This window comes from Lagopus leucura, unplaced genomic scaffold (genome assembly GCF_019238085.1).
Source record: "Lagopus leucura isolate 7727_CA_CO unplaced genomic scaffold, USGS_WTPT01 Super-Scaffold_741, whole genome shotgun sequence".
NCBI classification, from domain to species: Eukaryota; Metazoa; Chordata; class Aves; order Galliformes; family Phasianidae; genus Lagopus; species Lagopus leucura.
Window position 1 is genome coordinate 9841024 of NW_024962256.1, and position 24440 is coordinate 9865463.

A 24440-nucleotide genomic window follows, 5' to 3' on the forward strand; every position below is an offset into this window, starting at 1 on the left:
GGATGGCTGTGTTCTGCATGTGCATGCACTTAAATGGAAGTCATGCACTCGAGCCCACTGTGCACGGTCCAACCATCAGCCCATCACCACCATGATCACTAAATGTAGCAGCACCTCTTAGTCTCCGTCGTGTGATGTAGGTGAATTCAGTGGTAGAATCTTTCAGCCGTGCTTTCTCTGTTTAGTATGTCCAGCTCGTAACATCTGGGTGCTCCAAAATGCTGAGTATCTATTTGCTAAGGTTGCAGTAACACTTCATCAGGTGGTCATGTGTTAAAACATTTAAATGTATGTTTAAAATAAAATATTCTGATACTTAAAAGGGTGTAATGGCTCTGTGAGGTCCTGGTGGTGTATCTTGGTGGGTTGTTAGGTGATAAATGTATTATGTGCAACACTAATTTTTTTTTCCTCTCCCTCCCTCTCAAAGGGCATATTTCCTGCCTCCTATATTCACCTTAAGGAAGCAATAGTCGAAGGAAAAGGGTGAGTTTCATTTGAAAAGATCACAAAAAATCCATTTTTCTATTTGCGTAGATGTAATTTTAGTGCGTTATCAGATACCTTGCACTTGTTTTCTGCTTGTTAAGGAGCTCGTGCCAGCAGTGTGTGTTTGTGCAGCAGCAGAGGGGCTGCTGCCAGTGCTGCCATCCCTGACTGCATCTTCACAAAGTCGAGCTGCTCTGCATGGATGCGAAAGCTGAAATCAATTGATAATTGATTCATTTTCTTTGTAGCTTTTATGGCTCCCTTGACACGTAGATGAACTTCTACTTTAGATGAACTTCTTCCAGTCCACCTCTGTTTTAATTCCTGATTTCAGTTATCACAGCTTTGTTTATCTTTTGACCTTCAAATCCTACCGCTTCTGTCTGATGTACTAAAAGAGGCTTTTGATGTGAGATACCTTCCTCTTTAGACAGATGAAGTTTCAGGCACTGAATCTGCCCCTGCAGTAAGTCTTGTAAACTGGACCCCTCACTGAAGCCATTGTCCAGACATCATTTCCAATCTCCTTGAGAAGTTTCCTGCCTTCCTGGAGCACTGCTGTGCAGTGAGAGATGGTTTGTTTTGTGATGCTCCTGTTTCCCTTATCTGATGTGGCTGTAGATAGTTGGGGCTGGTTTTCCTTTAGTTGCTATTAAAGCTCAGATCCTTACATATCAGAGCAGTATTCCTGGCTGTGCGTGTTAAAATTCATAACATTGGTATAAAAAATTCCTTAAAAAGCTGGGAAAAATAACGGGAATCAGAAAAACTCAAAATTAATAAATGATTAGCTAGGTATGAAACGGAGTGTAACAGGATTAAGCTATTTTATTCCTTTGTGCCCGATTTATTTTTATACACTATTAAATATGTAAATGATAAAAACACTAATCATATGATTGCTGCATAATGACAACTTTCTTGCTGATTAGAAAACTACTTTTAAGTACACTACTTTAGAAATATTAAAAGGCCTGGCTGCTGTTCTGTACTTGGATGGCACAGTTTTAAAACCAGACAGAAACGTATTGGTAATGACCTGCATGCCCCGTTTTCTTTGTAAGACCAATAATTTGGAAAACAATTAGACATTAGTGTTATGCTATTGCACGTGCTGCATATCTGGCTTTCATCTTGGTTGCTCCTTGTAACATCAGCCTCTCAATAACATCTGGTACCATGAGGTATGTATTGATGCACTGTGAGTATACACACAAGCAGGGAAAGCATGAGCCTGATAGCACAGCCTCAAGTCTCTGCTAGCTATCCTTCACGTCATGTGGTAGTAATGGCATGCTCTGCTTCCCCTCTTTGGGATGATATATTCTTGGTTCACTTCTAAACATGCAATCAGTGGTGTTCTTCTGAAGCCTGTCGTCGTTGGGCTGGTTTTGGAAATGACCACCAGTTCCTTTTAGAAACAGCTCTGCTGTCCTACCCGAAACTATTACTTAACTCAACCTTTTTTCGTTTAAGGCAACATGAAACCGTTATTCCCAACGAGCTGCCCCTGATTCAGGAGGTCACCACAACGCTGCGGGAGTGGTCCATAATATGGCGGCAGTTATACGTCGTAAGTAGCGGTTTGTAATCGCAGTATGATGTGGTGTGTGGGGAAGAAAGTGATGCCATGGAAGGTACAGGGAGAAGTGTGAAAAAAGAGGTAACGGATTGCCCCCTCTCTTAAGGTTTCTGAAGGCTGCTTTATGTGGAACAGCTCTTCAGCACTGTCTGTGTTAAGGCACAAAACTCTGAAGCGTGTTTGTATATTTTATGAATATTTTGTATTTCTTGTGCAGAGATGGCTCTGTGGAGTGATACCTTGTTCTAGTAATAACTTGGTGAGCAATTATGACTGACTAGACAGAAAATCCTTTTTTATGAAGTGTTATTATCCAGAATACACTGTTTTTAAAGGTATGCATTGGGCTTTCCTAATCTGCAGGCAACTGTGTTAAGCAGAGAAAAAATGTTCAGGCTGCTAGTCTTGGAGACATTCTTATATTTGATGCCAAATTCCTTGGTGTAAACCTCAACCTTATGGAAATTTATCAGTGTAGGCCTTGTGCTTGTCAGTGCTCTTGTACTTGATTGATTGCTTCAAATGTATTGACCCTACATTTAGACACTGCATGAAATAAATTACTTTTTTTCTTTCACACGTGCTTAAGTTCTAAGCACTTAAGAATACATCCTTGGTAACTTGTAGCAGTAAATAAGTTTTTCAAATGGATAAATAGAGCAGAATAATATCTGTGAAACAGCACAGGGGAGAAGTATCTATAAGGTGCAAGTAGCATTCAAACATACAGCTGTAAAAGCAGTTCCAATGTAAACCAGCAGCATGGTGTTGGATTTCAGGTATCCTGGCTCTGACTTCTCATGCTTTCTCTGTATAAGAGCATTAGGACTAAGTTGTGCCAATATTGAAGCGTTACTTTTAAAGTAGGGTTTAATGAGGAATATTTATCCCTTATAAATGTTCATTTGAAATCTTCAGTTGTACCAGGAGAGGCTATATAATGAGGAACGAATATTGTAATGTTATTGAGAACACAAGCTACTGCTAAAGACTACTGCTCTTAATACAGGAAAATTGAAGATGGCAGGAAATGAGAAATTCCCATTTTCATGTGCCTGTTTTATACTTGGTGTACTGTTAAAGGATATTTGAAGGTGGATAGAAACCGGAATTTCTGAGCAACTGACCTAAAGCCCATCAGTAGGGATTTTAAGTCTTGAGATGTTTTGAATCACAATCGTGAAAGTAAAGGTGAGATCAAAACCAGTCTGCTGGAAGTGATCCCGTGTTGCAGAAGATGAGATGGAGGACAGTGCGGCGTGTGAAGAGAAGTTTTATGTAAAGAGAGTTTTAATGTGAGATGATACTGGAGAGCTCGTGTGTTGAGGAGCAAGGGTGAAATCAATGGGCAGAGGTGAAATAGGAGGAGCAGAGTCTGCAGAGGGAGAAGCTGAGAGAGGCAAGATAGGAATTCTTGGGAAGGATCCTTAATATTTCCTTCAGCTATTACTACTGTGAATATAAAAGAGGGAAAATTAAAATGTCACCTTATTCAGCTGGTTGATCAGCAGTTCTGACCAGCTTGTGAGATTTGTATTGACGCTGAGTTCTGCTGCTCTGTGTGTTACTGATGGCAGGGTTACTGATGGCAGGGTTATACTCATTTTGGCATTGATGACCCCTTTTTTTGGATGTGTGTGACCAGACGTGATTGTGGTGCATGCACAGGGAGAAAAGAGCAGTGGGAAGAGTCACTGTTAGAAGTTTTCTTACCAGGACCTGTGTGTGCTTTCTGCAGTTGGAACTTTCCAGGAGTTACGAAGTTCTCCTAATGTAGGAGTTGCTTGTTCTATTATGTGTCGTGTCTCTGTGGCTGGGATTTGTTTGTGGGGAGGTGTTGGTCAGCTGTGGAATGCTGTAGTGCTTTTCTAAGAGCTTGGCATTGAGGAGCAGAGCTAACACAAGCAGTAGCCTCAGCTCGGTGGCAGGTGGGGATCCAGTCCCTCTGCTGGATGGGTAGAATGCTTGGCGAGTTTACTCATTGCCTTATCTCAAGTGTATCTGTTAGATTAAGTGCATGTGTTTATCTGGTGCTAAGAGGACTGGTGCTTTGAGATCCCTTTCTTTCAAAGGGGTTATGTTGTCTGGAGGTGACAGGTTTCAAACCACTCAGTTTACAGACTGGAGAGATCTGTGTTATCCACACGTTGCTTATCAAAGCTCATTAAATGACCACACTTACCCTTCAGCCCATAATTTGTATTTTTGGGTATCGAATAGGCATTTGGTGTTGATTTGCAGATGGTGGAGGAAGTGGCATGATCTTTGTCTCGCCAGTTTATGATTGCCTGCAGCACTGAAAATCATAAACCTCCTTCTCATTTGAATTTGTCTGCATTTAGCTTCCAGGCACAGGAGCGTGTTGTGTCTTTCTCTGCGACATTAAGGAGCTTTTAATAACTGGTATTTTCTCTGTGGAAGTTCTCACACTATAATCAAGTCAGCTTTTCGATGATCTGAGCAGACTGAAGCCTTTACATTTCACAGTTAGATATATTTTTTCACTGAGCCTTTCAGACGTGTTATTTTTCTGCACATTCTGCAGGTTTTCATTTTTCAGACATAGCAGCCTGTTTTAACTGCATGGTAATTATTTAATTATTCTGGTTGGTTTCAATCCAATAAGACCTGAGTGTAGTCTGAATGAAGGACAGGTATGCATAACCTGAACAGTTTGGTGATAAAGGGTGTTTAGAAAGGTGTCTTCTTCTGTAATGAGTTAATGGCTTGGCTAGATTTTGTGGGCTAGGAAGAGGGTTATAAAAAACATTGACTCAATGCCATTATCAAAACCATTATGACTTTAAGATGACTTAAACACAAACGTTTGTTTCTTTAGGTACCCAAAGCAGAGCATATGACTCCTTGTATTCAGTGTTCTATAGAGAGAGACATATGTATATATGAATGTGTGTGTATATATTTGTGTGTGTATACATAAATATGTGTATTCAGTGTGCTGTAGTTAGGCTCTATGTGAGAGCTAGTTGTAGACTTGTATGCTTTTAAATTCCTATCTTACAATTGTAATTCATTTTATGTACTTAAAGGATGTTCACTAGACTTCAGAATTAACCTGTACTCATTTTTTTTCCTCCAAACAGCAAGATAACAGGGAAATGTTTCGCAGTGTGCGGCACATGATATATGACCTTATTGAGTGGAGATCTCAAATACTGTCTGGGACTCTCCCCCAAGATGAGCTCAAAGAACTGAAAAAGAAGGTCACTGCCAAAATTGACTACGGAAACAGGTTTGTGAGCAGTATTTTCCAAGTGTTTGTGACGGAAAAGCAAACCAGCTTTGTATTACACATTAGCTGTCAATGATGTCTTGTAGTATCTTTATTCCCGTGTTTATGCAGATGGAATAATGGTATGTTAAAAGTCCTATTATAGCATGATAAAGAATGAAGTTGATACTTTAGTATAGAGCAAACTGCAATATGTAAAATAGGATCCTTATGTAACTCTTCCTTGCTTGCTGATGCAATCAGTTTGAGATTAGCATGAAGTTTTCTGTGTCTTTTTTAAGGTCAGTTAAAAAGCACAAGTATTTCTTCTCTTCAAGATGTCATTTGAACTCTTCTGCAGCATAAAAAATGTGACAGAGTATTTTGAGTACCAAGAGAACATTGTAGTACTGTCTCTGCACTAGAGACTGAAAAAGTGTTGTACAAACCAGTGTTTGAATCCCTGTGATGTAGATAACTCATCATATTTCAGCTATTGGTGCTTCATTCTTTGAGAGCTGTCAAACTTGTAGTATGGCCTTGGTCACAGAATGGCTTGGGTTGGAAGGGACCTCAGGGATCATGAAACTCCAACCCCCTGCCACATGCGGGGCCACCAACCTCCACATTTAATAGCAACCCAGGCTGCCCAGGGCCTTGAACACCTCCAGGGATGGACGGGGCATCCGCAGCCTCTCTGGGCAGCTGTTCCAGAGCCTCATCACTCTCATAGTAAAGAACTTCCCCATGACTTCCAAAAGCCACAATTTGAAATGAAACAATAAACCAATAAGCCCATTCAGTCAGTGCTTCTGCATGTATCATCCAGGACGTGGACTGCTGTACCCCAATAGACAGTTGCCCAGATGTTGTTGATATTGTTTGTTTGGCTACTGTATTTTACCATCTGTCTGAGGAGATGGTTAAAGTTACTCTGAATAACCTCCAGATGCTCAGTGTTCAAACACAGTAGAACATTTTGTGCCGTGCTTTATATTCATAATGTTCTAATGAACTAATTCAGTGATCAGAACATTCTCTGTAGAATATGGGAGAAAAGTGAATTTGAATTTCTAAATAAATGCTAACACCTGAATGGATCCTATATGCTTCTTAACGTACTCCTGTATCCACTTCAGTCTAAAATAAGCAAAAGCAATGATTTTGGTGTCATAGAATGGCCTGGGTTGAAAAGGACCGCAATGATAATCTGCTTCCAACCCCCTGCTGTGTGCAGGTCACCAACCAGCAGCCCAGGCTGCCCAGAGCCACATCCAGCCTGGCCTTGAATGCCTGCAGGGATGGGGCATCCACAGCCTCCTTGGGCAACCTGTGCCAGTGCCTCACCACCCTCTGGGGGAAAAACTTCCTCCTCATATCCAACCTCAACCTCCCCTGTCTCAGTTTAAAACCATTCCCCCTTCTCCTCTCACCATCCACCCTTGTAAACAGCTGTTCCACCTCCTCTTTATGCTCTCAAGTACTGGAAGTGGCCACATGCAGACAAGAAGACTTCATTATGCATTTTATAAATTTTTTCTGATCTAATCGTATTCTAACTTTTCCTGTTTTGTGAAATACTGATTTGTAAATAAGATATTCCTATAAATAAAGATGACAATTTTGCTGCATGTTGTCAAAATAACTGAGGAAGTGAGAAAGTACTTCTATGAAGTTGCATTTATATTGTTTGTCTGAAATTGGGTCAGATAATTTTGTTGCAAAAACATCTTTCTTGTTCAATTGCGAAAATCTGTAACTGGGACATTCAAGGAGAAATTTGTTTCTTTTTTTCTAAGCAACAATTGCAAGTTAAGGGATAAGACAAAGGAATTAAACCCAAGTGTACTTCACTTCTGTTCATTTGACTATCTGTGCATCCGTTCTTGTCCTGTTGGTGTGCTGTAGGCTATGGGTGATTGCTCCTGTGAATTCCTTTCCTCTCGTCCACTTGGTTGGGCTGCTGTCCCAAAACCATGTTTTTTGGCTGTTTTTCTGCTCCCCTTCAATGATGAAACCACTTCCTTCCTGAAAAGCTTGTTTGTGAGTTGCTTAGAGTACTTAGGATATTTAGGTGCACTTTGGAGCAGAGCTTAGGAGGTGTTTATTAATGACCTGCACTCTGTGGCTTGCTTGAGTGATATGTTCCCCCTTGTCAGGAGGGCAAGAAGTTCTCCACAGCTCATGCTCTTCAAGTGTTTCTGGGTCCTGTCCAAGGGGATTTACTCAGACAGTGAACCTTTCCATGGCTTCTCAGGTCCAGCAAGCTTGATTTAAGCTTAGTGATCAAAACATATCAAAGGCAAAGTTCCAGCAGCTCCATCATGAGAGATGACTATGTAATTAGAGGTGGTAGTGTTTGGGACCACTTTTATTGATGGGGAGATGAAGAGATAAGTCTTAGAGAAGCCAAACAGAGAAATAAGGTCAACTTAGACTCCAGTTTTCCTTATCCTTGATTTCACTGCCAGCACTGCAGTCCCATGGAAAAAGGTTGGACGTGGTTATGGCAAAAACCTTCCTTGCTGCAGAAGATAAACGTGGATGTTAACTGCCTGCTGACAGAAACCTGGCTTCTGCCTTGAATAAAGAGGGACATTTTGTGCCTTCGTGTATTTTGTGGATTTTCACTAAGCTGTGATTAATATGCTTTGGAGGAGAGTATAGAGTGGGAAGGAAAGAACTGACCAATTTGCATGTGGCATGAATGTAGATGTCTGCTCTGATCCATTTGACAGTTCCAACAAACAACTCCTGCAAATTCAGTTGTTTAAGAAACTGCTTCCCCAGCTGTTCTGCTCTTTCATGTACATCAGTTCTTCCTGTGCTGGTGGGGAAAAAGTGTCTTCCAGCTAGGGATGGTTATCTCCTGGGCTGGTAACATGTTAAATACTTTTACCAAGCATCAAATAATTATTTCTGTCACACGTCAGGAGCAAATGCTGTTAACAGTAAACACTTTGCAGGTGTTACTGAATTGTTTGAGTACTGTTATTCACAAGCATGTTTTGTTTCTGTTCAGGATTCTTGATTTAGATCTGGTCGTTAGAGATGAAGATGGTAATATTTTGGACCCGGAGCAGACGAGCACAATCAGCCTTTTTAGAGCACATGAAATAGCATCCAAGCAAGTGGAAGAGAGGTTGCTGGAGGAAAAAGTAAGAACTGCTGTGCAGCTGTGCCTTTTCCCTTTGAAACATAAGACTGTATCTTAACAAGATTACTGCTGCTGTTAGCATTGGTAATGAAAGATCTGATATGTTTATGAGGAGTTATCAGGTTTAAATATTTTATAAGTAGCAGCATCAGGGACTGTTTAACTGTTGTGGGTTTTTTTTTTCCTTTAAAAGACTTACTGAAATTTGCAGTAGTATCAGTAAATCAGCTGTGCTTGTAGGTTGATGTTGGAGATGCAGAGGAAGGGTATTTGTGTATGTTAGATTTTCCTGAGGGTTTGTTTTGGAGCATCGCACAGAATAGTGCTCCAGTGCTCCTAGGTTGTTGGGGTTTGTGTTTACCAAGAGTGAAAAACTTGTCTGTTGAAATACAGGGGGAAAACAGAAAGACTTTCCCAGCCTTAAACAGTAACCTTCTTTGCAATTCATATTTTAATTTTGATACTGCAAAACACTTCCTTTGTGAGGAGTCTTCCCAGTGTCAGTAGCAGGGGTTAATGGAGCACACTATTCCTGAGCAATTCCTCAGGAGTTTGGTAATGCAGAGTGAGGAGTTCTGTGTCCTCCTGAGTTGCAGTGGACCATATAAACTCACTTGCAGCACTCACCAAACTTGATGTAAAAAAAATCTAATGTAAAGAGAATTTAAACCATGCTATTTTTACATCCAGAGCTCTTTCACTGTCCCTGCTTAAACCAGTTTCCATGGTTGTTTCCTGTTTTTTGTTTTTTTGGGGGGTAAAAAGTATAGTATTAGAAACAATAATTCTGCCTAGATGTCCTGATGTACCATGACCTCTTCCCATAGCTCACTGTATTTTAAGAGGCTTGTAGTTTACTGTTGAACGTCAGCTGTTGATGCTGAGGCTCCAACTCATTACAGCAAAACCTGGAGAGGGATGGACTGAGCCCACTTCACTGCAGTTTGGTGCCAGTGAGAAGAGTTTCTCTGCTTCCAGTATCCTCCCTCCTATCTTTTTGTCCCATGTGTGCTCCTTCCTCCTGCCTGGATGAGGCATTCATGCAAAGTGCTGTGGAGCTAATGGATGAAGGGTGGGCTGGTTAGCTGTAGAGCAGCACTGCTGGCTCTCCTGGCTGTCTTGGTACATGCCATAGGAGAGCCAGAAGAGAACAAGTTTGCTTTTTTGCCAGGAGTGGCAAATCTTCTCCATTTGACTAGCTTCCTTTTTTAATAAGTGATTCAATGCTTCTTAATTTATTTTTATTTCATTTTTTTTTTTATTCCTTATGGAGCAGCTCTTGGAGATAGAATTTACAACAAACTGTATTTTCTGGATCTAATATAAACAAAGGCAGCAAGAGCAGGCTCACAACAGATAACTCCTTTTACTGTCTTAAAGGTTTCAGGAAGATTTTGTAACGGTTGGATATTTGTGAGGTTTCATTAAATTAAAGTTTCTTCTGTTCTTAAATTACAGTCTCAGAAACAGAATATCGATATCAACAGACAAGCTAAGTTTGCTGCCACTCCTTCGTTTGCTTTATTTGTAAATTTAAAAAATGTAGTCTGCAAAATAGGGGAAGATGCTGAAGTCCTCATGTCTCTCTATGATCCCCATGAATCAAAATTTATCAGGTTAGTGTACTCCTGAGCGTACTCCCTTCTCTGTTCTTCCTTAGTAGTGTGGTAGTTCTGCAGGATGGTGCAGGGCTTATGAAAGTCAAATTTCTGTGAAATGTGCAGGACGGGGTTATCTGGGAAGTAATGATGCAGCAGCACTTCAGTCGTATTCAGACAGCATCCGGCAAGTCCCTTTTTACCCTGGGTACATTTCAGGGTCGTGCTGTTCCTTATCACACTGTGTCTTCAGTTCCTCAAGTGCAGAGCTTAAATGAGACATGAACACACCTGCAAGGCTGCGTGTGCTTTCTTGGCAGCAGCACTGACAGCACTGTGAGCCGTTCCTGCACCCCCTGCTTCCTTGCAGAAATCTGTACACCGCCTTGCTGAAGAGCTGCTTTCCTTTATGAACGATGCATGCAAAAGAAAATGGCAGCTGTCTACTAAGTAAATATTAATTTGATTAGCGTAGATAGATCGGGCTGAAGATATTCTTCTGTAAGTTGATTTTCTAACCGTACCTTCAGTGAAGCCATTTAAACAAAAATGCTGTTTTTTTCAGTGAAAACTATTTGGTGCGGTGGTCAAGCTCTGGGCTCCCCAAGGACATCGACAGGCTGCACAACCTCCGAGCAGTGTTCACTGTAAGTCTGCTGGGAGCTGGTTCAGCTTGCAGAGTCTAAAGGATTTCTCTCCCATTCTGTGAATAACTGAGGACTTAACCTCTGTGCCAGTGGTGGGGTTGGCTCTGCCAGTCACAGTCCTGCTGGAGGCTCCTATGAGATATTTCTCATAAGTAAATGTCTCTTTAAAGCTTTTAAACACAAGGGTGAGGTTGCTTCGTGAAGGTTTAATTTACTAGAAATGACTTGGCTTCCTAAGCAAAAGTCAAGATAAGGCATAACTACCGTTACAAACAGGCTTAAAATTCTGGGAACAATTTGTTCTTGTGCTAGAGCCTGCGATGACGAAGGCAAGTGTTCTAAATTGTACTAAATGGAACTCGTAATTCAGCTATGATAAAACAGTCTGACACAACTAATATTTCTAGGACCTCGGCAGCAAAGACCTGAAAAGAGAGAAAATCAGTTTCGTTTGTCAGATTGTGAGGGTGGGCAGAATGGAGCTGAGGGACAACAACACGAGGAAGCTGACCTCTGGGCTCCGGCGGCCTTTTGGAGTCGCAGGTAACTTCTTGTGTGCAGCATCCCTACTTGCCACATCACGTGGTTGCCTAAGCCTGAGCTTAGTCACTGTTGTTTGCTGCCCCTCAGGGTGTCCCCTCACCACTCTTCTTCCTGCACCTCTCCTTAAATTCAGTGTATTTCATTTTTGTTTTCAGTAATGGATGTTACCGACATAATTAATGGGAAAGTTGATGATGAGGACAAACAGCACTTCATACCATTTCAACCGTAAGTAATGAACAGCTTAAAGAATAAGCAGAAGTACAAAGATTGTGACTTTTTATTATGGTTTAAATTTTAATTGCAAGATGTGCTCTATGGTATTCTGAAGTTGATTTATTTCAGTTTGATAGCTTATCTTAAATACTACTTAATTTTTGTTGTTGGCAATTTCCCAATAGCTGTAGTACTGTCAGCACCTAAAACTTACTTTAAATTTTTAAAATTGAGTTTAAAGGGTACATTCTTGGTTTAGTTTTGTTTTCTTTTTTCTTTTTTTGCATAAGATGTCAGTGTTATCACACTTAAGAAGTGCAGTGCTTGCAATAGTTACGTTGCAGGTTCAATGCTGGCTAAGACTGATAAAGACATCCAATCCAGGTGACCTCTGTGAAATGAGTTAATGACAGCACTTATCTTTTTCTTGGTAGGAGATGAAATGGCAGAGTAGGGCCCATAATAGTTGTAAAAATAAGTGTTGAGAATTTGAAAGAAGGCTTGATATACATCCTGGAATACTTCTCATTTGTTTTCTTCATATGAGGCTTCACCAGAACCAGTAAAGATGTTGGTTGCATGGTGAAGGAGATCTGCCTGCTGTGCATGTTATAGTTGATGCAGAGGATCAGGGAGATCACTGTCCTGCTTGGTCTTGGTTTCAGTCTTCTGAAACTGCAGACCTTTCCATACTTGAGACTAAACTGAAGCCATAGTTGCTGTCTTTTTGGGTTTTATTATTTTAGTCTGTAAGATGCATTGGGCAGAGGCTAAAATGAAAACAATAATATCCATTTCTGTTAACTTTTGGAGTAATTAAATGAGCTTGAGTATAGAATTGATGGTGTCCATCTAAAAATACTGATGTGTTTGCATTCAGTGCAGTTGCAAATCAGTTTTGACTTCCAGCCACTAGATCATATTCAGAAATACAACCTGATTTTTTTTTCAGTGTGTAGAAGAGTACACATATCTTTGATTTTGTAGGAAGTGCTTCTAGCAGTAAAGACATTTTAACAGAGGAGAGCTGTGGCAAAGCTTTACTGCCATCCATAGTTCATGGAGGCTTCTTTTCCTATTATATGAAGTGTAGAAAGGTAGAAGGGATAAGACAAATGCATGTGTAGAGCTGCAGTGCTTAGTGTATTCTTTCTAAGAAATGTTACGCTGCCATCTGTTCAACATTGTGAACCATGAAGTAATGTTAACCAAAAAATGCCTTGATTGATATGCTAATGAGTGTTCAGAGGGTGTTTAATAATGAAAAAAAAAAAGAACAAAAAACCTTGGAATAATGTAGTCACAAATTAAACTTCGTTTTGGTAAAAAGGCCTCATTTTGGAAGGCTTTGGAAACCTTGTGGTTTGAAGATCCAGGGGTATAGACAGAATGTAAGGTGCTGCTGGGAATGGATGTATAGCTGATGTCTAAAATGGCTTTGTATGTAACAGCGTCAGTTACTGTGAAAATCAGAAGTGTAACTATTTTTCAAGGTAAACAGACTTCTACAGGGAAGAGTGCTTTCATGATGTGTTTATTGTGTGGCAAACAATAGCCAGCTTTCTTCTAGCAAGTGTGGAAATATGCAATGAAGATGAATCTTTGTGTGTCAGAGTGGATGCTAATGGCACATCTAGTTTTCTATTCCATTAAAACTGATTTATTTTTTCTGTTTGTATAAATCAGGTATTTGAAAAGATATGGGATGTATTATTTTTTTCTTTTTTTGCAGCACTAAATTAAAACATGCTTCAGAAAAAAGTCTATTCCAAACAGCATGAATAATGTGAAAGCATGCAATGAATGCTGGTGTCATTATTTCTAATGTAGACTTAGGCTGTATATATGAGCCACATTTTTCTTCTCATCCCATGCTTTGCTTCTGTTGTACCACATGCAACTCTGTTTTCACATCTTTGTTTGTTTGTATTCATTCACTAGCCACCAACACAATGGCTGTGGAAAGCACTTGGCAAGATTGCTTAAATGACACTTAATGCTGGTGTTTATTTATAGGTTTCATCTCTTCATTTATTCATCAAGTTTAACCGAATGTTTGGATTATCTGCTTTTCTTGTCCTCTGCCATTTCTGTGAGATGGATAGAAGCTTTTCCCTCAGGCTGTATGCACTGCTGCTTCCTTTATGGACCCCCAGCAGTGACCCTGAAGGCACAGCAGGGCCAGTCCGTGGCTTTGTATTTAAAACAAAAACCTACCTGTGTAGGTTTTCACTGCTTAACTGGGGGTTCTCAGGCAGGAGACGCCCTTCCTATCCTAATAAAGAATTATGGGGGCTGTGCATGCATGTTCCTGAAGGAAGAAGTAACAACACGAGTTTGCTGTACTTCTCTTGAGTAGATCAGCGTTCTTCTGATTAATGGTCTTCCTCTGTCTTTCTTGTTACCTTTCCTGTCCTTTGTCTTGCGTTGACTAATAAATACTCTTTGTCACAACTATGATATGATCTTTTGTGTTTCCTTGTTACTGTGACTTCTGGTTTTCTGTGACCCTTTGTTTCCTGGTGTTGGTCGTCATGTGCATCCTCCAGGCTAGCGTTGGATGACGCCATTCGACACAAGCAGCTGAACATATCATCCCGTTTTTCACCCAGGGTGGCAGGGGAGAATGATTTCCTTCAGACTGTTATAAACAAAGTGATTGCTGCTAAAGAAGTTAACCACAAGGGTCAGGGTACGTACAGTTCTTTCTATACACCAGTGTACGTGAGAAATGCTCATTGCTTGATTTTCAGCATGGGATTCTTATAATCATGGAGTCAAGAGAGCATAATATCATCAATACTGTTGTTTGGGACCAGAAAATATATCTGTGCTGTGCTTCCTCCCCTTCAAGGTTAATTCTGCTATTTGTGCTCAGCATCTCTTGCCCCTGTTGTCAGCCCTGCAGACCCTCTGTCCTTTCTCTTCAGAGTCCCTCGCTGGGACATCTTTGTGTTTCTGTGCTGAAAACTGCTACAGGAAGTCTGCCCTTGTGCCACAGAGCTGCAGATGTCATCTCCTCATGCTGAAGGAAGGAATAATCCTTTCCTTCCCCCCTTTCGCCTTGCTTTGCAGCTGCATTTGCAGCAGTTGGCTTCCCATCCAGCAAAGAAGGGGGTTTCTCCCATCAGATCCCACACCGTTGCCTCTGCAGGAGGAAGCAGCTCCAGTGATCCCTCTTGTTTCCTCTGGATTGCCTTTGTTGTGTACAACACTTACAGTGTATCTGCCAGCTACAAAGTGTATTGTGGCTCTGTTTACAGTATTGGCTGTGATCCTTTTTCACTATGAATTCCAGGCAGGTTGGTGCAGAGCACCCTGCTTACAGCTGGCTTTTGAGTATATGAAAAATAGGCCCAGGACAAATTATGTGCTGCTTTGCTGATTTCTTTTTTTTTTTTAATTGATTTTTTTTTAATGACTTACAGTAAGTAAAGCTCTAAATTTTCATACGTATATATACGTATTTTTTTTTTACACTGAAGTGGAAAACTTGGTTCTGATTCCTCCCTTCTTCAGTTTTCAGTTGTGAGAAGCACATATCAGAAAGGAGGAAACTGATTCATTCCAAATGCTTTCCCTAAGCTGGGCTTACCCATCCCCAGCAAACCAGAGAGGACAAAGTGCTGTGGCTTGGCCAGTCCTTGTGGGTGCATTACTGTTTAATGAAATAGCAGCTGGTAGAACTGTCTCTGGCAACAAGTCAGACCAAAGCCATTTGTGAGAGATTTTAGTAAAAAAAAGAAAGCTAGCTGCCAGATATATACAAAACAAATGCGTAGTTAAATGGTGGGTTATCCTGTTACTCACACAGTCGTTTTATAGATGAATATTTTTGAGGTATTCTTTTCACAGTTTTTAATTTTGGGATTTTCTGAAAATTGCTGCTGCAATTATTTCATGCTTCAGCGTAATTGGCAGTCACTTTACCAAGTGGGGAACACTTATTTTAGTGTCTTTTTTTTTTCCCCCTATAGCAAGCATGCCTGATGTTAGTTGGCAAGCACTGGCTTTAGCGACTGCTGCTGCTGCTGGAAGAGAGAGGAAAATGTTGACTGCATAAAGCTGATGCTGTAGATTTGGGTGTTCAGTGCCTTGAAAACAGCTGATGGGGGTGGTGGGCCTGAACCATTTCAGGGTATCTGTCAGCTGTTGGTGCTGACTGCCTTGGTGCATCCAATTGCTTGGCTGTATAACGTAACCTAGCTTTGAACGGGAGAATGTGCTGCTTCTCTTTCTTCCTGTGGAAGATAAACATTCCCCTTAGAAAGAACTTATGAGAGCTGAAAGCTTGAGGCTGTTCTGTTAATGGCTTAATAACCACATTTCTGCAAGGCCCTGTGTGTAAGATATAAGGAGTGAGACAAGTCTGATTCTCAGAATGCTACCAGGAGGACTTCTGGCATTAATGGTGGCGTGTGAAGGGCCTCCGTGTGTCTGGCTGCTGCCCAGTGGTTTCCCTCTTACAGCTGTTGTGCTGTGATCCTGCTGACCTGTTGCTCTGCTCAGGAAAGATGGGTTGTAGTGAAGGTGCCAGGTCTTTGTAAGCCTGTCTGTGAGAAGCTGTATGCAGTTGCTCCTGAATGTGTCCCCTAAATGGATAAACATCTTCTAGAGACAAACTAGAGAAACCACAAGTATAATAATAATGATTTTTACCCAACAGGTTTGTGGGTGACTTTGAAACTTCTTCCGGGAGATATTCATCAGATTAGAAAAGAGTTTCCACACTTAGTGGATAGGTCAACAGCTGTGGCTCGGAAAATGGGGTTTCCTGAGATTATTATGCCTGGTAAGTGCAAATGCACTTTTCTTTATGAAATTTTAACCTTCTTTAAATACCTGCATGCACAGAAACCTTGGGGAAAAAAGCACCTGCAAGTGGTAGTGGTATCTTTTAGAAATAGGATGTCATCAAAGGATCTTGGAGGTCTTTTCTGGATGATCTTTGGAGGCCTTTTCCAACCTTGACGATTCTATGATCTTGTCCCAAAATACATATAGAGTGGTGATAAGTATATACCTGCCACTGCATATACCAAGTGTATGTTGTAGAAATTAATAAATGTAGTAACATCCTTCTGCTCCCTGAACAGAGACATGACAGTGAGATGATAATGGAAATTCTCCTGTTTCCAGTGAAGGAAAATGTATACAAAATGCACTGTTCATGTTGTCTCCCTAGCAAGGGCAGATGTAAAACTTTTGTCTCCTTGAGGTGAATCCAAACCTGAAAGCAGATAAGACTTTTCAGAGCAAAAGGCTTGATCTAGAGATAGCAGCTCTGTTAGGTTTTATGCTAACTTTGGATAATACATATAGAAGAGAGCTATAATGTCTCCTTTCTGTGTGTATTCTGTGGATGTTCAAGCCTGGTGCTTATTTACAAGAAACAAACCCCCAGACAAATAAAAACCCCAACAGTAAGAAAAGCCAAACTTCAGAATACAGGAAAAGATGTCACTGTCCTTTCAGATTGATGGGCTCTGGAGAAGCCATCAGATACTTTCAGAAACAAGTGAGTTCCAGCTCTCCTTGGCTGTGGACTGCATTTGTCAGATATCTTACAGTATATCCAATATGTTCTAAGAGCCTCAGCACGTCTGCTTGTTACGATGGGATGTTGGCACGTGGACCATCTGCCTCTTGGAATTATTGGAAATCCTGTTTCCCAGCTCATTTCAAAGTTTGACTTTAATGGGAGTGAGGCTGAAGAGCATTTTGAGACATAAAGCTAAATGTAGTCCTCCCCTGAAACCCTCAGCAGCAAAACATCAGAACATCTCCCAGTGAAATGTTATAGCAGACCTCCATAGGCTGTCATATAAAATAGGTGTGTGTGGTAAGTTGAAGGAATTGAGGTGCAACCTTTCAAATTAATAATGAAAATAAAGGATAGAGCCAGCCAGAGACCTGAGGTGTTTCTGGAATGATACGGTACATAATCTGAATGATGAGGATGTATTCTTTCAGTCCAGGAATAATTATGTGGTTGTTTGTTCTGTTTATTTCTTAGCTTCATTGGTAGTTCAAGTTTTACAAATCTTAAACCAATTTTAGCTAACCATAGCTGCTTTCAGCACTGCTGGTTTTCAACGTTCAAAACATGGTGGCTTTCAGACATTTTGCTTTGTGTGTGTGTGTGTGTGTGTGTGTGTGTGTGTGTGTGTGTGTGTGTGTTAGTGGTGATGTTGGTCATTGAGTCTGCGTGTTGCTCATTTCACAAATCAAACCATTCACTGTGAAAATTGCTCCAAACTTTGTGCTGCTTTTCTTGCAGGTGATGTTCGGAATGATATCTATGTAACGTTGGTTCAAGGAGATTTTGACAAAGGCAGTAAAACAACAGCAAAAAATGTAGAAGTTACAGTGTCTGTTTATGATGAGGATGGGAAAAGATTAGAGGTATCATTTAGTGTCTTATTTTTTTTATATCTGTGTTTAATCTCTTCAATATCTTTTTAGATATTTTCATCTTTACTCCCTATTTTTGTTTAAAACACATTTTTTTTCCTCATGATTCCCTTATCAGTGCATGTTTTCTGTCATATTTTGACCTACCTACTAATTTATTTTTTTATTCGTTGAATTGAAAAGTAGAGATGAAGATGGACATAAACATTTTCTCTTCTGCTTGTGTTTTCTAGAGTGTTATTTTTCCTGGTGCTGGCGATGAAGCCATCTCAGAGTACAAATCAGTAATATATTACCAAGTAAAGCAGCCTCGCTGGTTTGAGACTGTGAAGGTACAAATACATTACAACAATTTCATCCATGTGTGTTCATATGAAGCTGATACAGATTTCAGTGGAAAGTCTTGAGGAGTGAATTTAGGAAAATGAATACTTGTAGCCCATCCTCAGTAGAAAAAAAAAAGGAGGTATTTCAGAGATGGCTGGAAAATAGATTAGATTTCCATTGCATAAAAAAAAATTATTTCATCCTTTTGGTCAAGATGGCTGTTATGAGGGCACTGCACCATCTGTTTAGGAATGGTTTGTACTCTTTTCATGAAACTGACCTAGAAAAGCAGAATATTGAGATTAAAACATAATTGCTATACTGTTGAACTCATCGTTGCTTTGGGACTTGGCTGATTGTGCTGCAAGCTTGCTGAAGCTGCTTGGTAATAACATTTTAGTTTAAATGCCGATTTTTATGTAGGAGGCCAGTGTTAGCTTAATGAAAATTCTGTAGTCAGTGGGAACAGTAGATGCATATCAAAGAAGAGGCTCTCAGCATCTCTCTACACCATAGCTTCAAGTAAAGGAGCTCTCATTGCATGTGGCAGCAGAAAGTGGCTGCTTGGGAGTCTCAGAACCTCTGGTGCAGTAGGGAGCAGTAGACAGCATAGAGCTTGCTGGTGCATGTGACAGGAAATACAGCAACTCTAGCAAAAATACCAGGGGAGAATAGTAGTTACATCTCTGCATGTTGGTTACATGGGGATCAGGGATGAATTAATAGTTTGTGCAGTACAAGTGGTGCATTGGTAATAAATATCTTAAAAAGTTCATCTTTGCCAGTCCTAGTCAAGGTGGGCTCATTCCTGAGCTGGGGGGGGTTGATAGGGAATGCATTGAGGTTTTGACCGTCGTGGCCCTGTCAGCCTTAATATCTCCATGCCTTGCTGGGTGGCTTAACAGCCTCACTTCATTTTCCTTTTTTTTTTTTTTTCTTAGTGCAAGAATTGTTGATTTTCCTGGGGAGTCTGTGACCTTTGGTCTTTGGTAGCAACTGAAGCTTGTCCTTAACCTTGATGTTTTGTAAAGAGCCAAGACTAGTGTTGAAAATGTCTAGATGAGATTTAGCAGCAGTAAGTATGTTTAAAGATACTGCCCTGACTGTTTCCTTTCTCCATCCTCTCTCACAAAACATGAAGGTCGCAATCCCTATTGAAGATGTGAACCGGAGTCATTTGAGGTTCACGTTCCGACACAGATCGTCACAGGACTGTGAGTAATTTGGCCTTTTCGTTATGATTCTTGTCAGTGCCTGGTGCTGAAATCTGCTGAAACAGGCATAAAATTTCTGATCTGTAATTGACTGTTACAAGTGGTTTTGCTGTGGGGATAAGCTTATTTTATGTTTGCTTTTCAACTTCTTTTCTCTTTGTGACTTCTAGCTCTTACCTTTGACATTGCCTTTTTCTTTTCCTGCCCAGTCATTTCTCCAAACCAAATATAAGGGCTAGTGAGTAAAGCTTTCAGTTAGGAACCAAGAGGGTTATGATGTTGCTCGTCTTAGAGGTAGGTGGTAGTGAAGATACTTCAGTGTTTAGTAGTGTCCCACATATGAAATAAGAACGTGAAAGGGAAGTTACAGCAGGCTTAGGATCAGTAGTAGAAGCTATTAGGAAACTTGGTTTCCGTTTCTGGTTCTCAAGCTGACTTGTGGTTGTTTTGAAATAAGTGATTCTTGAGGGCTTGTGGTTCTCCTCAGCTTTTGGGTAATGCTGTTGGCAGCTCAGATGCTTTGGTAGGCTGAGCACCCGGCCAATCCTGCTGGGTATCTTCCAATTGTCAGCAGTTGCTCTCTAGTAAAATGTGGGGGTTCATCTTGATTATGATAACATTCGTTCATTGCCCAATGATGGCAATGGCTGTTTCAATGGACAAGAATACCTTTTTATGATGGCAGCAATTTTTTTTTGCTGCAGAATACATGTGTTGACCAAGGTGTTAATCTGGGTGGTGTCCATTGGATGCGTTTTAGGATATGCAGTACTTCTTATATATGCTCATCTGTGTAGTGTGGAATTCATCACCCCATGACAGTTACTTAGTTAAAGCAGAATGTTTTGTAGAATGGTCATTAATAAGAGATTCTCTTTGTTTTGAGACTAGTGCCTACTAATGAAAACTCTGTATGCAGATAATTGGAGTCATTGGTGTCAAAATTGTGATTGTGAACTGCAGACTACTAGAGTAAAAAACAAATATATGTATATATATATATATGTGATGGTACGAACAGTTAGGTTAGCCCCAGTTTAAATATTAATTGCAGTCTGTGATTTAGGGCCCCAGTGCTTCTTCATAGGCTCATTGGCCCACCTCAAGTTCTCAAGTTGATTGCACTTTCCTTCTGGTTTTATTTTGTAATTTATTTGCAATTTCTGTTAACCACGGATGCCTTGTTATTTTTTGATACCACGTGTTGAATGATGAGAGCATACCTGAATGCATTAGCTAGTCTATATTGGTTGTACAGTGGGTCAGCATGGCCAGACACCGATGCATTTTTTTTTTTCCTGTTTTTGGTTCTATGTTACACATATAAGACCATGTTTTAGGATTTTTTTTTTACTTTTTTTCTGCAATGAGAGCCATTCTAAGGATATCACTTGCATACAGGTTGTCCTTTTTTTTTTTACACCTTAGATGAAGTGTCACTGCTAATGTTGAATACTTAGTTATGTACGATTCTTCTTTTTAACAGCCAAAGATAAATCAGAGAAAATATTTGCCCTAGCATTTGTGAAGCTCATGAGATACGATGGAACAACGCTGAGAGATGGAGAACATGACCTTATAGTTTATAAGGTATAGAATTTTGAGATACTCTGCCCGTAGTTGGTGGCCAACTATGAGCACTGCTTATTTCCAGTGCACTGCTTTGTGATGTACAGTGATGCACACAACAAGATGCTTGTTGTGGAATATTATAGTAGATCAAGAAACTAATTAGCAAGTACTGTGCAGCTTGCCAGTATGGCAGATTGATGGTTAAACCTGGGATCTGTTTTCTCAGGGATGGTTTAATTGTTGAATTTCTTAGGCTTGTAATTGAATTTTATTTATATGGATTTTCATGGCTGGGGGGAAAGCTACTTGTCTAGCCCTTTAAATATCAGATCTTGGCTCCAGGCTGTAGATGGGTTAGTGCAATTGTTAACGACTCATTGGATAACTCCAATTGTGGAGCCAACTCTTAAGAAATTCCAGGGTAAATAATAAAATTTTACTGTTGTGAGGATTTTTTGCTCGTTTTTTTTAAATTGTTTTTCATGTTGCATGTAAAACTCTGCTGCAGGCAGAAGCAAAGAAGCTTGAGGATGCCTCCACATATTTAAGTCTGCCTTCCACTAAAATAGAGCTGGAGGAAAAGGGACACTCTGCAACGGGGAAGAGCATGCAGAACCTTGGTAGCTGCACCATCAGCAAAGACTCTTTCCAGATTTCTACTCTGGTCTGTTCTACAAAGCTTACCCAGAATGGTGAGTTCATAGAAGTGCTGGAGTTCCTGTCTTGCAGCTTGAGTGGAGCTGTATGCGCTGATCTGTATGCAGTCTTCTCAATCTCCCTTCCTCCGGGTGGGATGGTGGATGGCTTGACACACTATGTTGGATTAAGTTGCCAAGGTTCTCTGAAAGTATCTACTCACAGTTTAGTATCTCAACTATGCTCTCTCCACGTGCTTAGTTTTACTTTAGGGGAGTATGTCTGCAAGTAAACAGGATATATCTGCATCCCTTTAACCCAGGGTTGCCTCTGTTTGCTACATAGTTGAGACTTTTATACTGAAATACAGTGAAGACAGGCCCTGTGACATTTCACTGCTGCGAGGATATGAATAATAGCACTAAAAGAGAGGGTGAGTTTATTTTCAGGGGGAGATAACATCATGTCTGCGCTCCACAATAATCTATTTTGTATTGTTTCCAAGGTGCAGTATCCAGTATTTTCTGTATGTTGTACCTAAAGAGAGCTGTGTCATTCTTCAGACAGTTGTGTACGTGAGGATGTGTTGTGTGGAGGCCGCTCTGCCATTGACATATTCTCATGGAAAGCCAGGAATGGAGTTGGTGCATTTTGCTCTTTTTAAAACCACCTTATATACATTTTTCATGCGTACCTGTCAGCTGCCTGGCCACATCCAGAGGTTGCAGCACCCAGGGCTGGTGGCAGTCACCGTAGCAAATATTTCACACTTCCAGACTGTGCCCTCTCTTTTAGTTTTTGTGCTTGGTTGCCATGGCTTCTCCTCGCAGCGATGGTGGGCTGGGAGTGTGGGTGGGTCACTGGGATTGAGTCATGCAGGGCAGTGGCATCCTTCCTCCCTGAGTCACCAGGGGCTGAGGCTGGGGATGAGGAGGTGGGGATGGGGAAGCTGTGCTTGGAGTTGTCACGTTAATTAATTCTTTGGTCTCCCCTCTGTTCAGGGGGAAAGTTACTACTGTGCGATTTCCTACTCAACTCACAGTTCTGTTGCAGTCTTTTCCAGGGACATCTCTCTCCAAGCACATCCTAAGTGTTTTATATTCAGAGCACATCAGACTTACTGCAGTCTGGCAGTCTTATAGCCTAAGAGGATGCTTAGCAAAAAATGCAGAAATGACTTTTGGAATTTCATCGCGAATACAGGATCATAGCTCAGCAGTAACACAGTGATTTGGGGATTTTGTAGAATACAGAAACCACCGTGGGAAATGGAAGTACTTTTGGTTTGTGATTGATAATGTTGGAGTTGTTTTGCTTGTTTGCTTTCTCAGTCTTTTCTAGACATTAATAGTGTTTGGAAATATTTCCTAGTGGTCAATATGTTGACTGCTTTCAAAGAACATCTCCTGTTAGAGTTACTCAAATCAGGACTTGGCATTTTTCCATGCTTCATTTACATATAATATGCCTCCAGCTTTGATTTCTACTTAATACAGGTAATAATGTTGTCTGTGCAACTTCCTTAAAGTTGCCAGAGCCACTTCTTCGAAGTATTACAATATTAAAGAAGATCACTGTGCATTCTTAGACAAGAATGCAAGGTTCCCCTTCACTGATGCACCAACAACACATCAAGTGACAATGGTGATGTAAGGCATCACCTGAAAACACCTTGATAGCTCCAGGATCTCTCACTGCCTTACATTCCGGATTTTTAATAGAGATGATTAATTAATTCTTTGGTCCTTAATTTAAAGGAAACACAACAACTTCTAAAATTCTTCACCTAGAAATTGGTTGTGCCCTTCGGAATATAGTTTCTTAAGCTGATATTAACTTCTGTGGAACTGTGAGACAATACTGCTTCCTTAATTAGCAATAAATAAAAATGAACCATTATTCTCAGCTACCAAAACCAAAATAATTTTCTCCTTTTGGTCATCTCTGATATTTTTCTCCGCTTTCCTAGAATAGGCTTTAAATCTCATTTTCAATAATTGTGAAGTTGTGCTAATAAATCATGTGGTTCTTTCTGCATTATGGTTGATGTTGCAGGCTGTTTATAGCATCTCTAACACTCATAGGATTTCCATTCCTTATGAACTGCAAAGTGTTAATATTGCTTTTTGCAACTAGCATTAGTAGCAAAATACATTGGTAGGAACAATGTTTTCCTTAGATTTTTGAGTTTAATTTTTAGGAAGAAGAGGAGTGTAAGGTGCACAGTCCTGAGAAGGACAGTTTAAAATAATAATAATAAAAGGCAATGCCAAGCAAAGCCACAGCTGCCTCAGAGATGAATGAACTCTTGGAGGCATTGGAATATGCTGCTTGTCATGGTTTTGCCTTTTGACCACATTGTGCTCCTTTGCCATCTGAGGAAGAAGATAAGGTCCTTCCCAGACATGCAGGATTCAGCTGCCATGTACCTCTACTTTTATTCTGCTCTCAAGATGCTACGGTAACAAATATGTCCTTTATCGGCTGAAGAAAGACTTGGGCATAAATATCAAACTCATTTTGATGTAATAAAATGGATCATCTCTATTAAAAATCTGGAATGTAAGGCAGTGAGAGATCCTGGAGCTATCAAGGTGTTTTCAGATGATGCCTTACATCACCATTGTCACTTGATGTGTTGTTGGCGCATCAGCGAAGGGAAACATCTGCGTGCATATGAGTCAAGGGAAGAATATAATCAGGAAACTGGACCGTGTGTTGCCTGTTGTTAATTGAGATATAAAAGATGATCTTCATGTTTAACTTACAGCATCAAATGTGTTAAGCTGTGAAAGTTGTTACTGGCTACAGGC

At 40.5% G+C, this 24440-nt stretch overlaps 1 protein-coding gene across 3 annotated transcripts in view; it reads left to right on the forward strand.

Moving 5' to 3' along the window:
- DOCK1 (dedicator of cytokinesis 1) overlaps positions 1 to 24440 on the forward strand; it is a 273200-nt gene that overhangs the window by 26148 nt on the left and 222612 nt on the right. For 2 of the 3 annotated variants that reach the window (XM_042863548.1, XM_042863546.1), the window contains exons 4-18: positions 431 to 486; positions 1966 to 2062; positions 5176 to 5324; positions 8326 to 8461; positions 9919 to 10076; positions 10624 to 10705; positions 11113 to 11248; positions 11404 to 11476; positions 14014 to 14156; positions 16131 to 16256; positions 17745 to 17869; positions 18112 to 18210; positions 19347 to 19419; positions 20906 to 21009; positions 21500 to 21683. In XM_042863548.1, coding sequence (XP_042719482.1) covers positions 431 to 486; positions 1966 to 2062; positions 5176 to 5324; positions 8326 to 8461; positions 9919 to 10076; positions 10624 to 10705; positions 11113 to 11248; positions 11404 to 11476; positions 14014 to 14156; positions 16131 to 16256; positions 17745 to 17869; positions 18112 to 18210; positions 19347 to 19419; positions 20906 to 21009; positions 21500 to 21683 — 1741 coding nt within the window. The remainder of the gene's footprint in view (positions 1 to 430; positions 487 to 1965; positions 2063 to 5175; positions 5325 to 8325; positions 8462 to 9918; positions 10077 to 10623; positions 10706 to 11112; positions 11249 to 11403; positions 11477 to 14013; positions 14157 to 16130; positions 16257 to 17744; positions 17870 to 18111; positions 18211 to 19346; positions 19420 to 20905; positions 21010 to 21499; positions 21684 to 24440) is intronic. The other variant, XM_042863547.1, reaches the window with a different exon arrangement.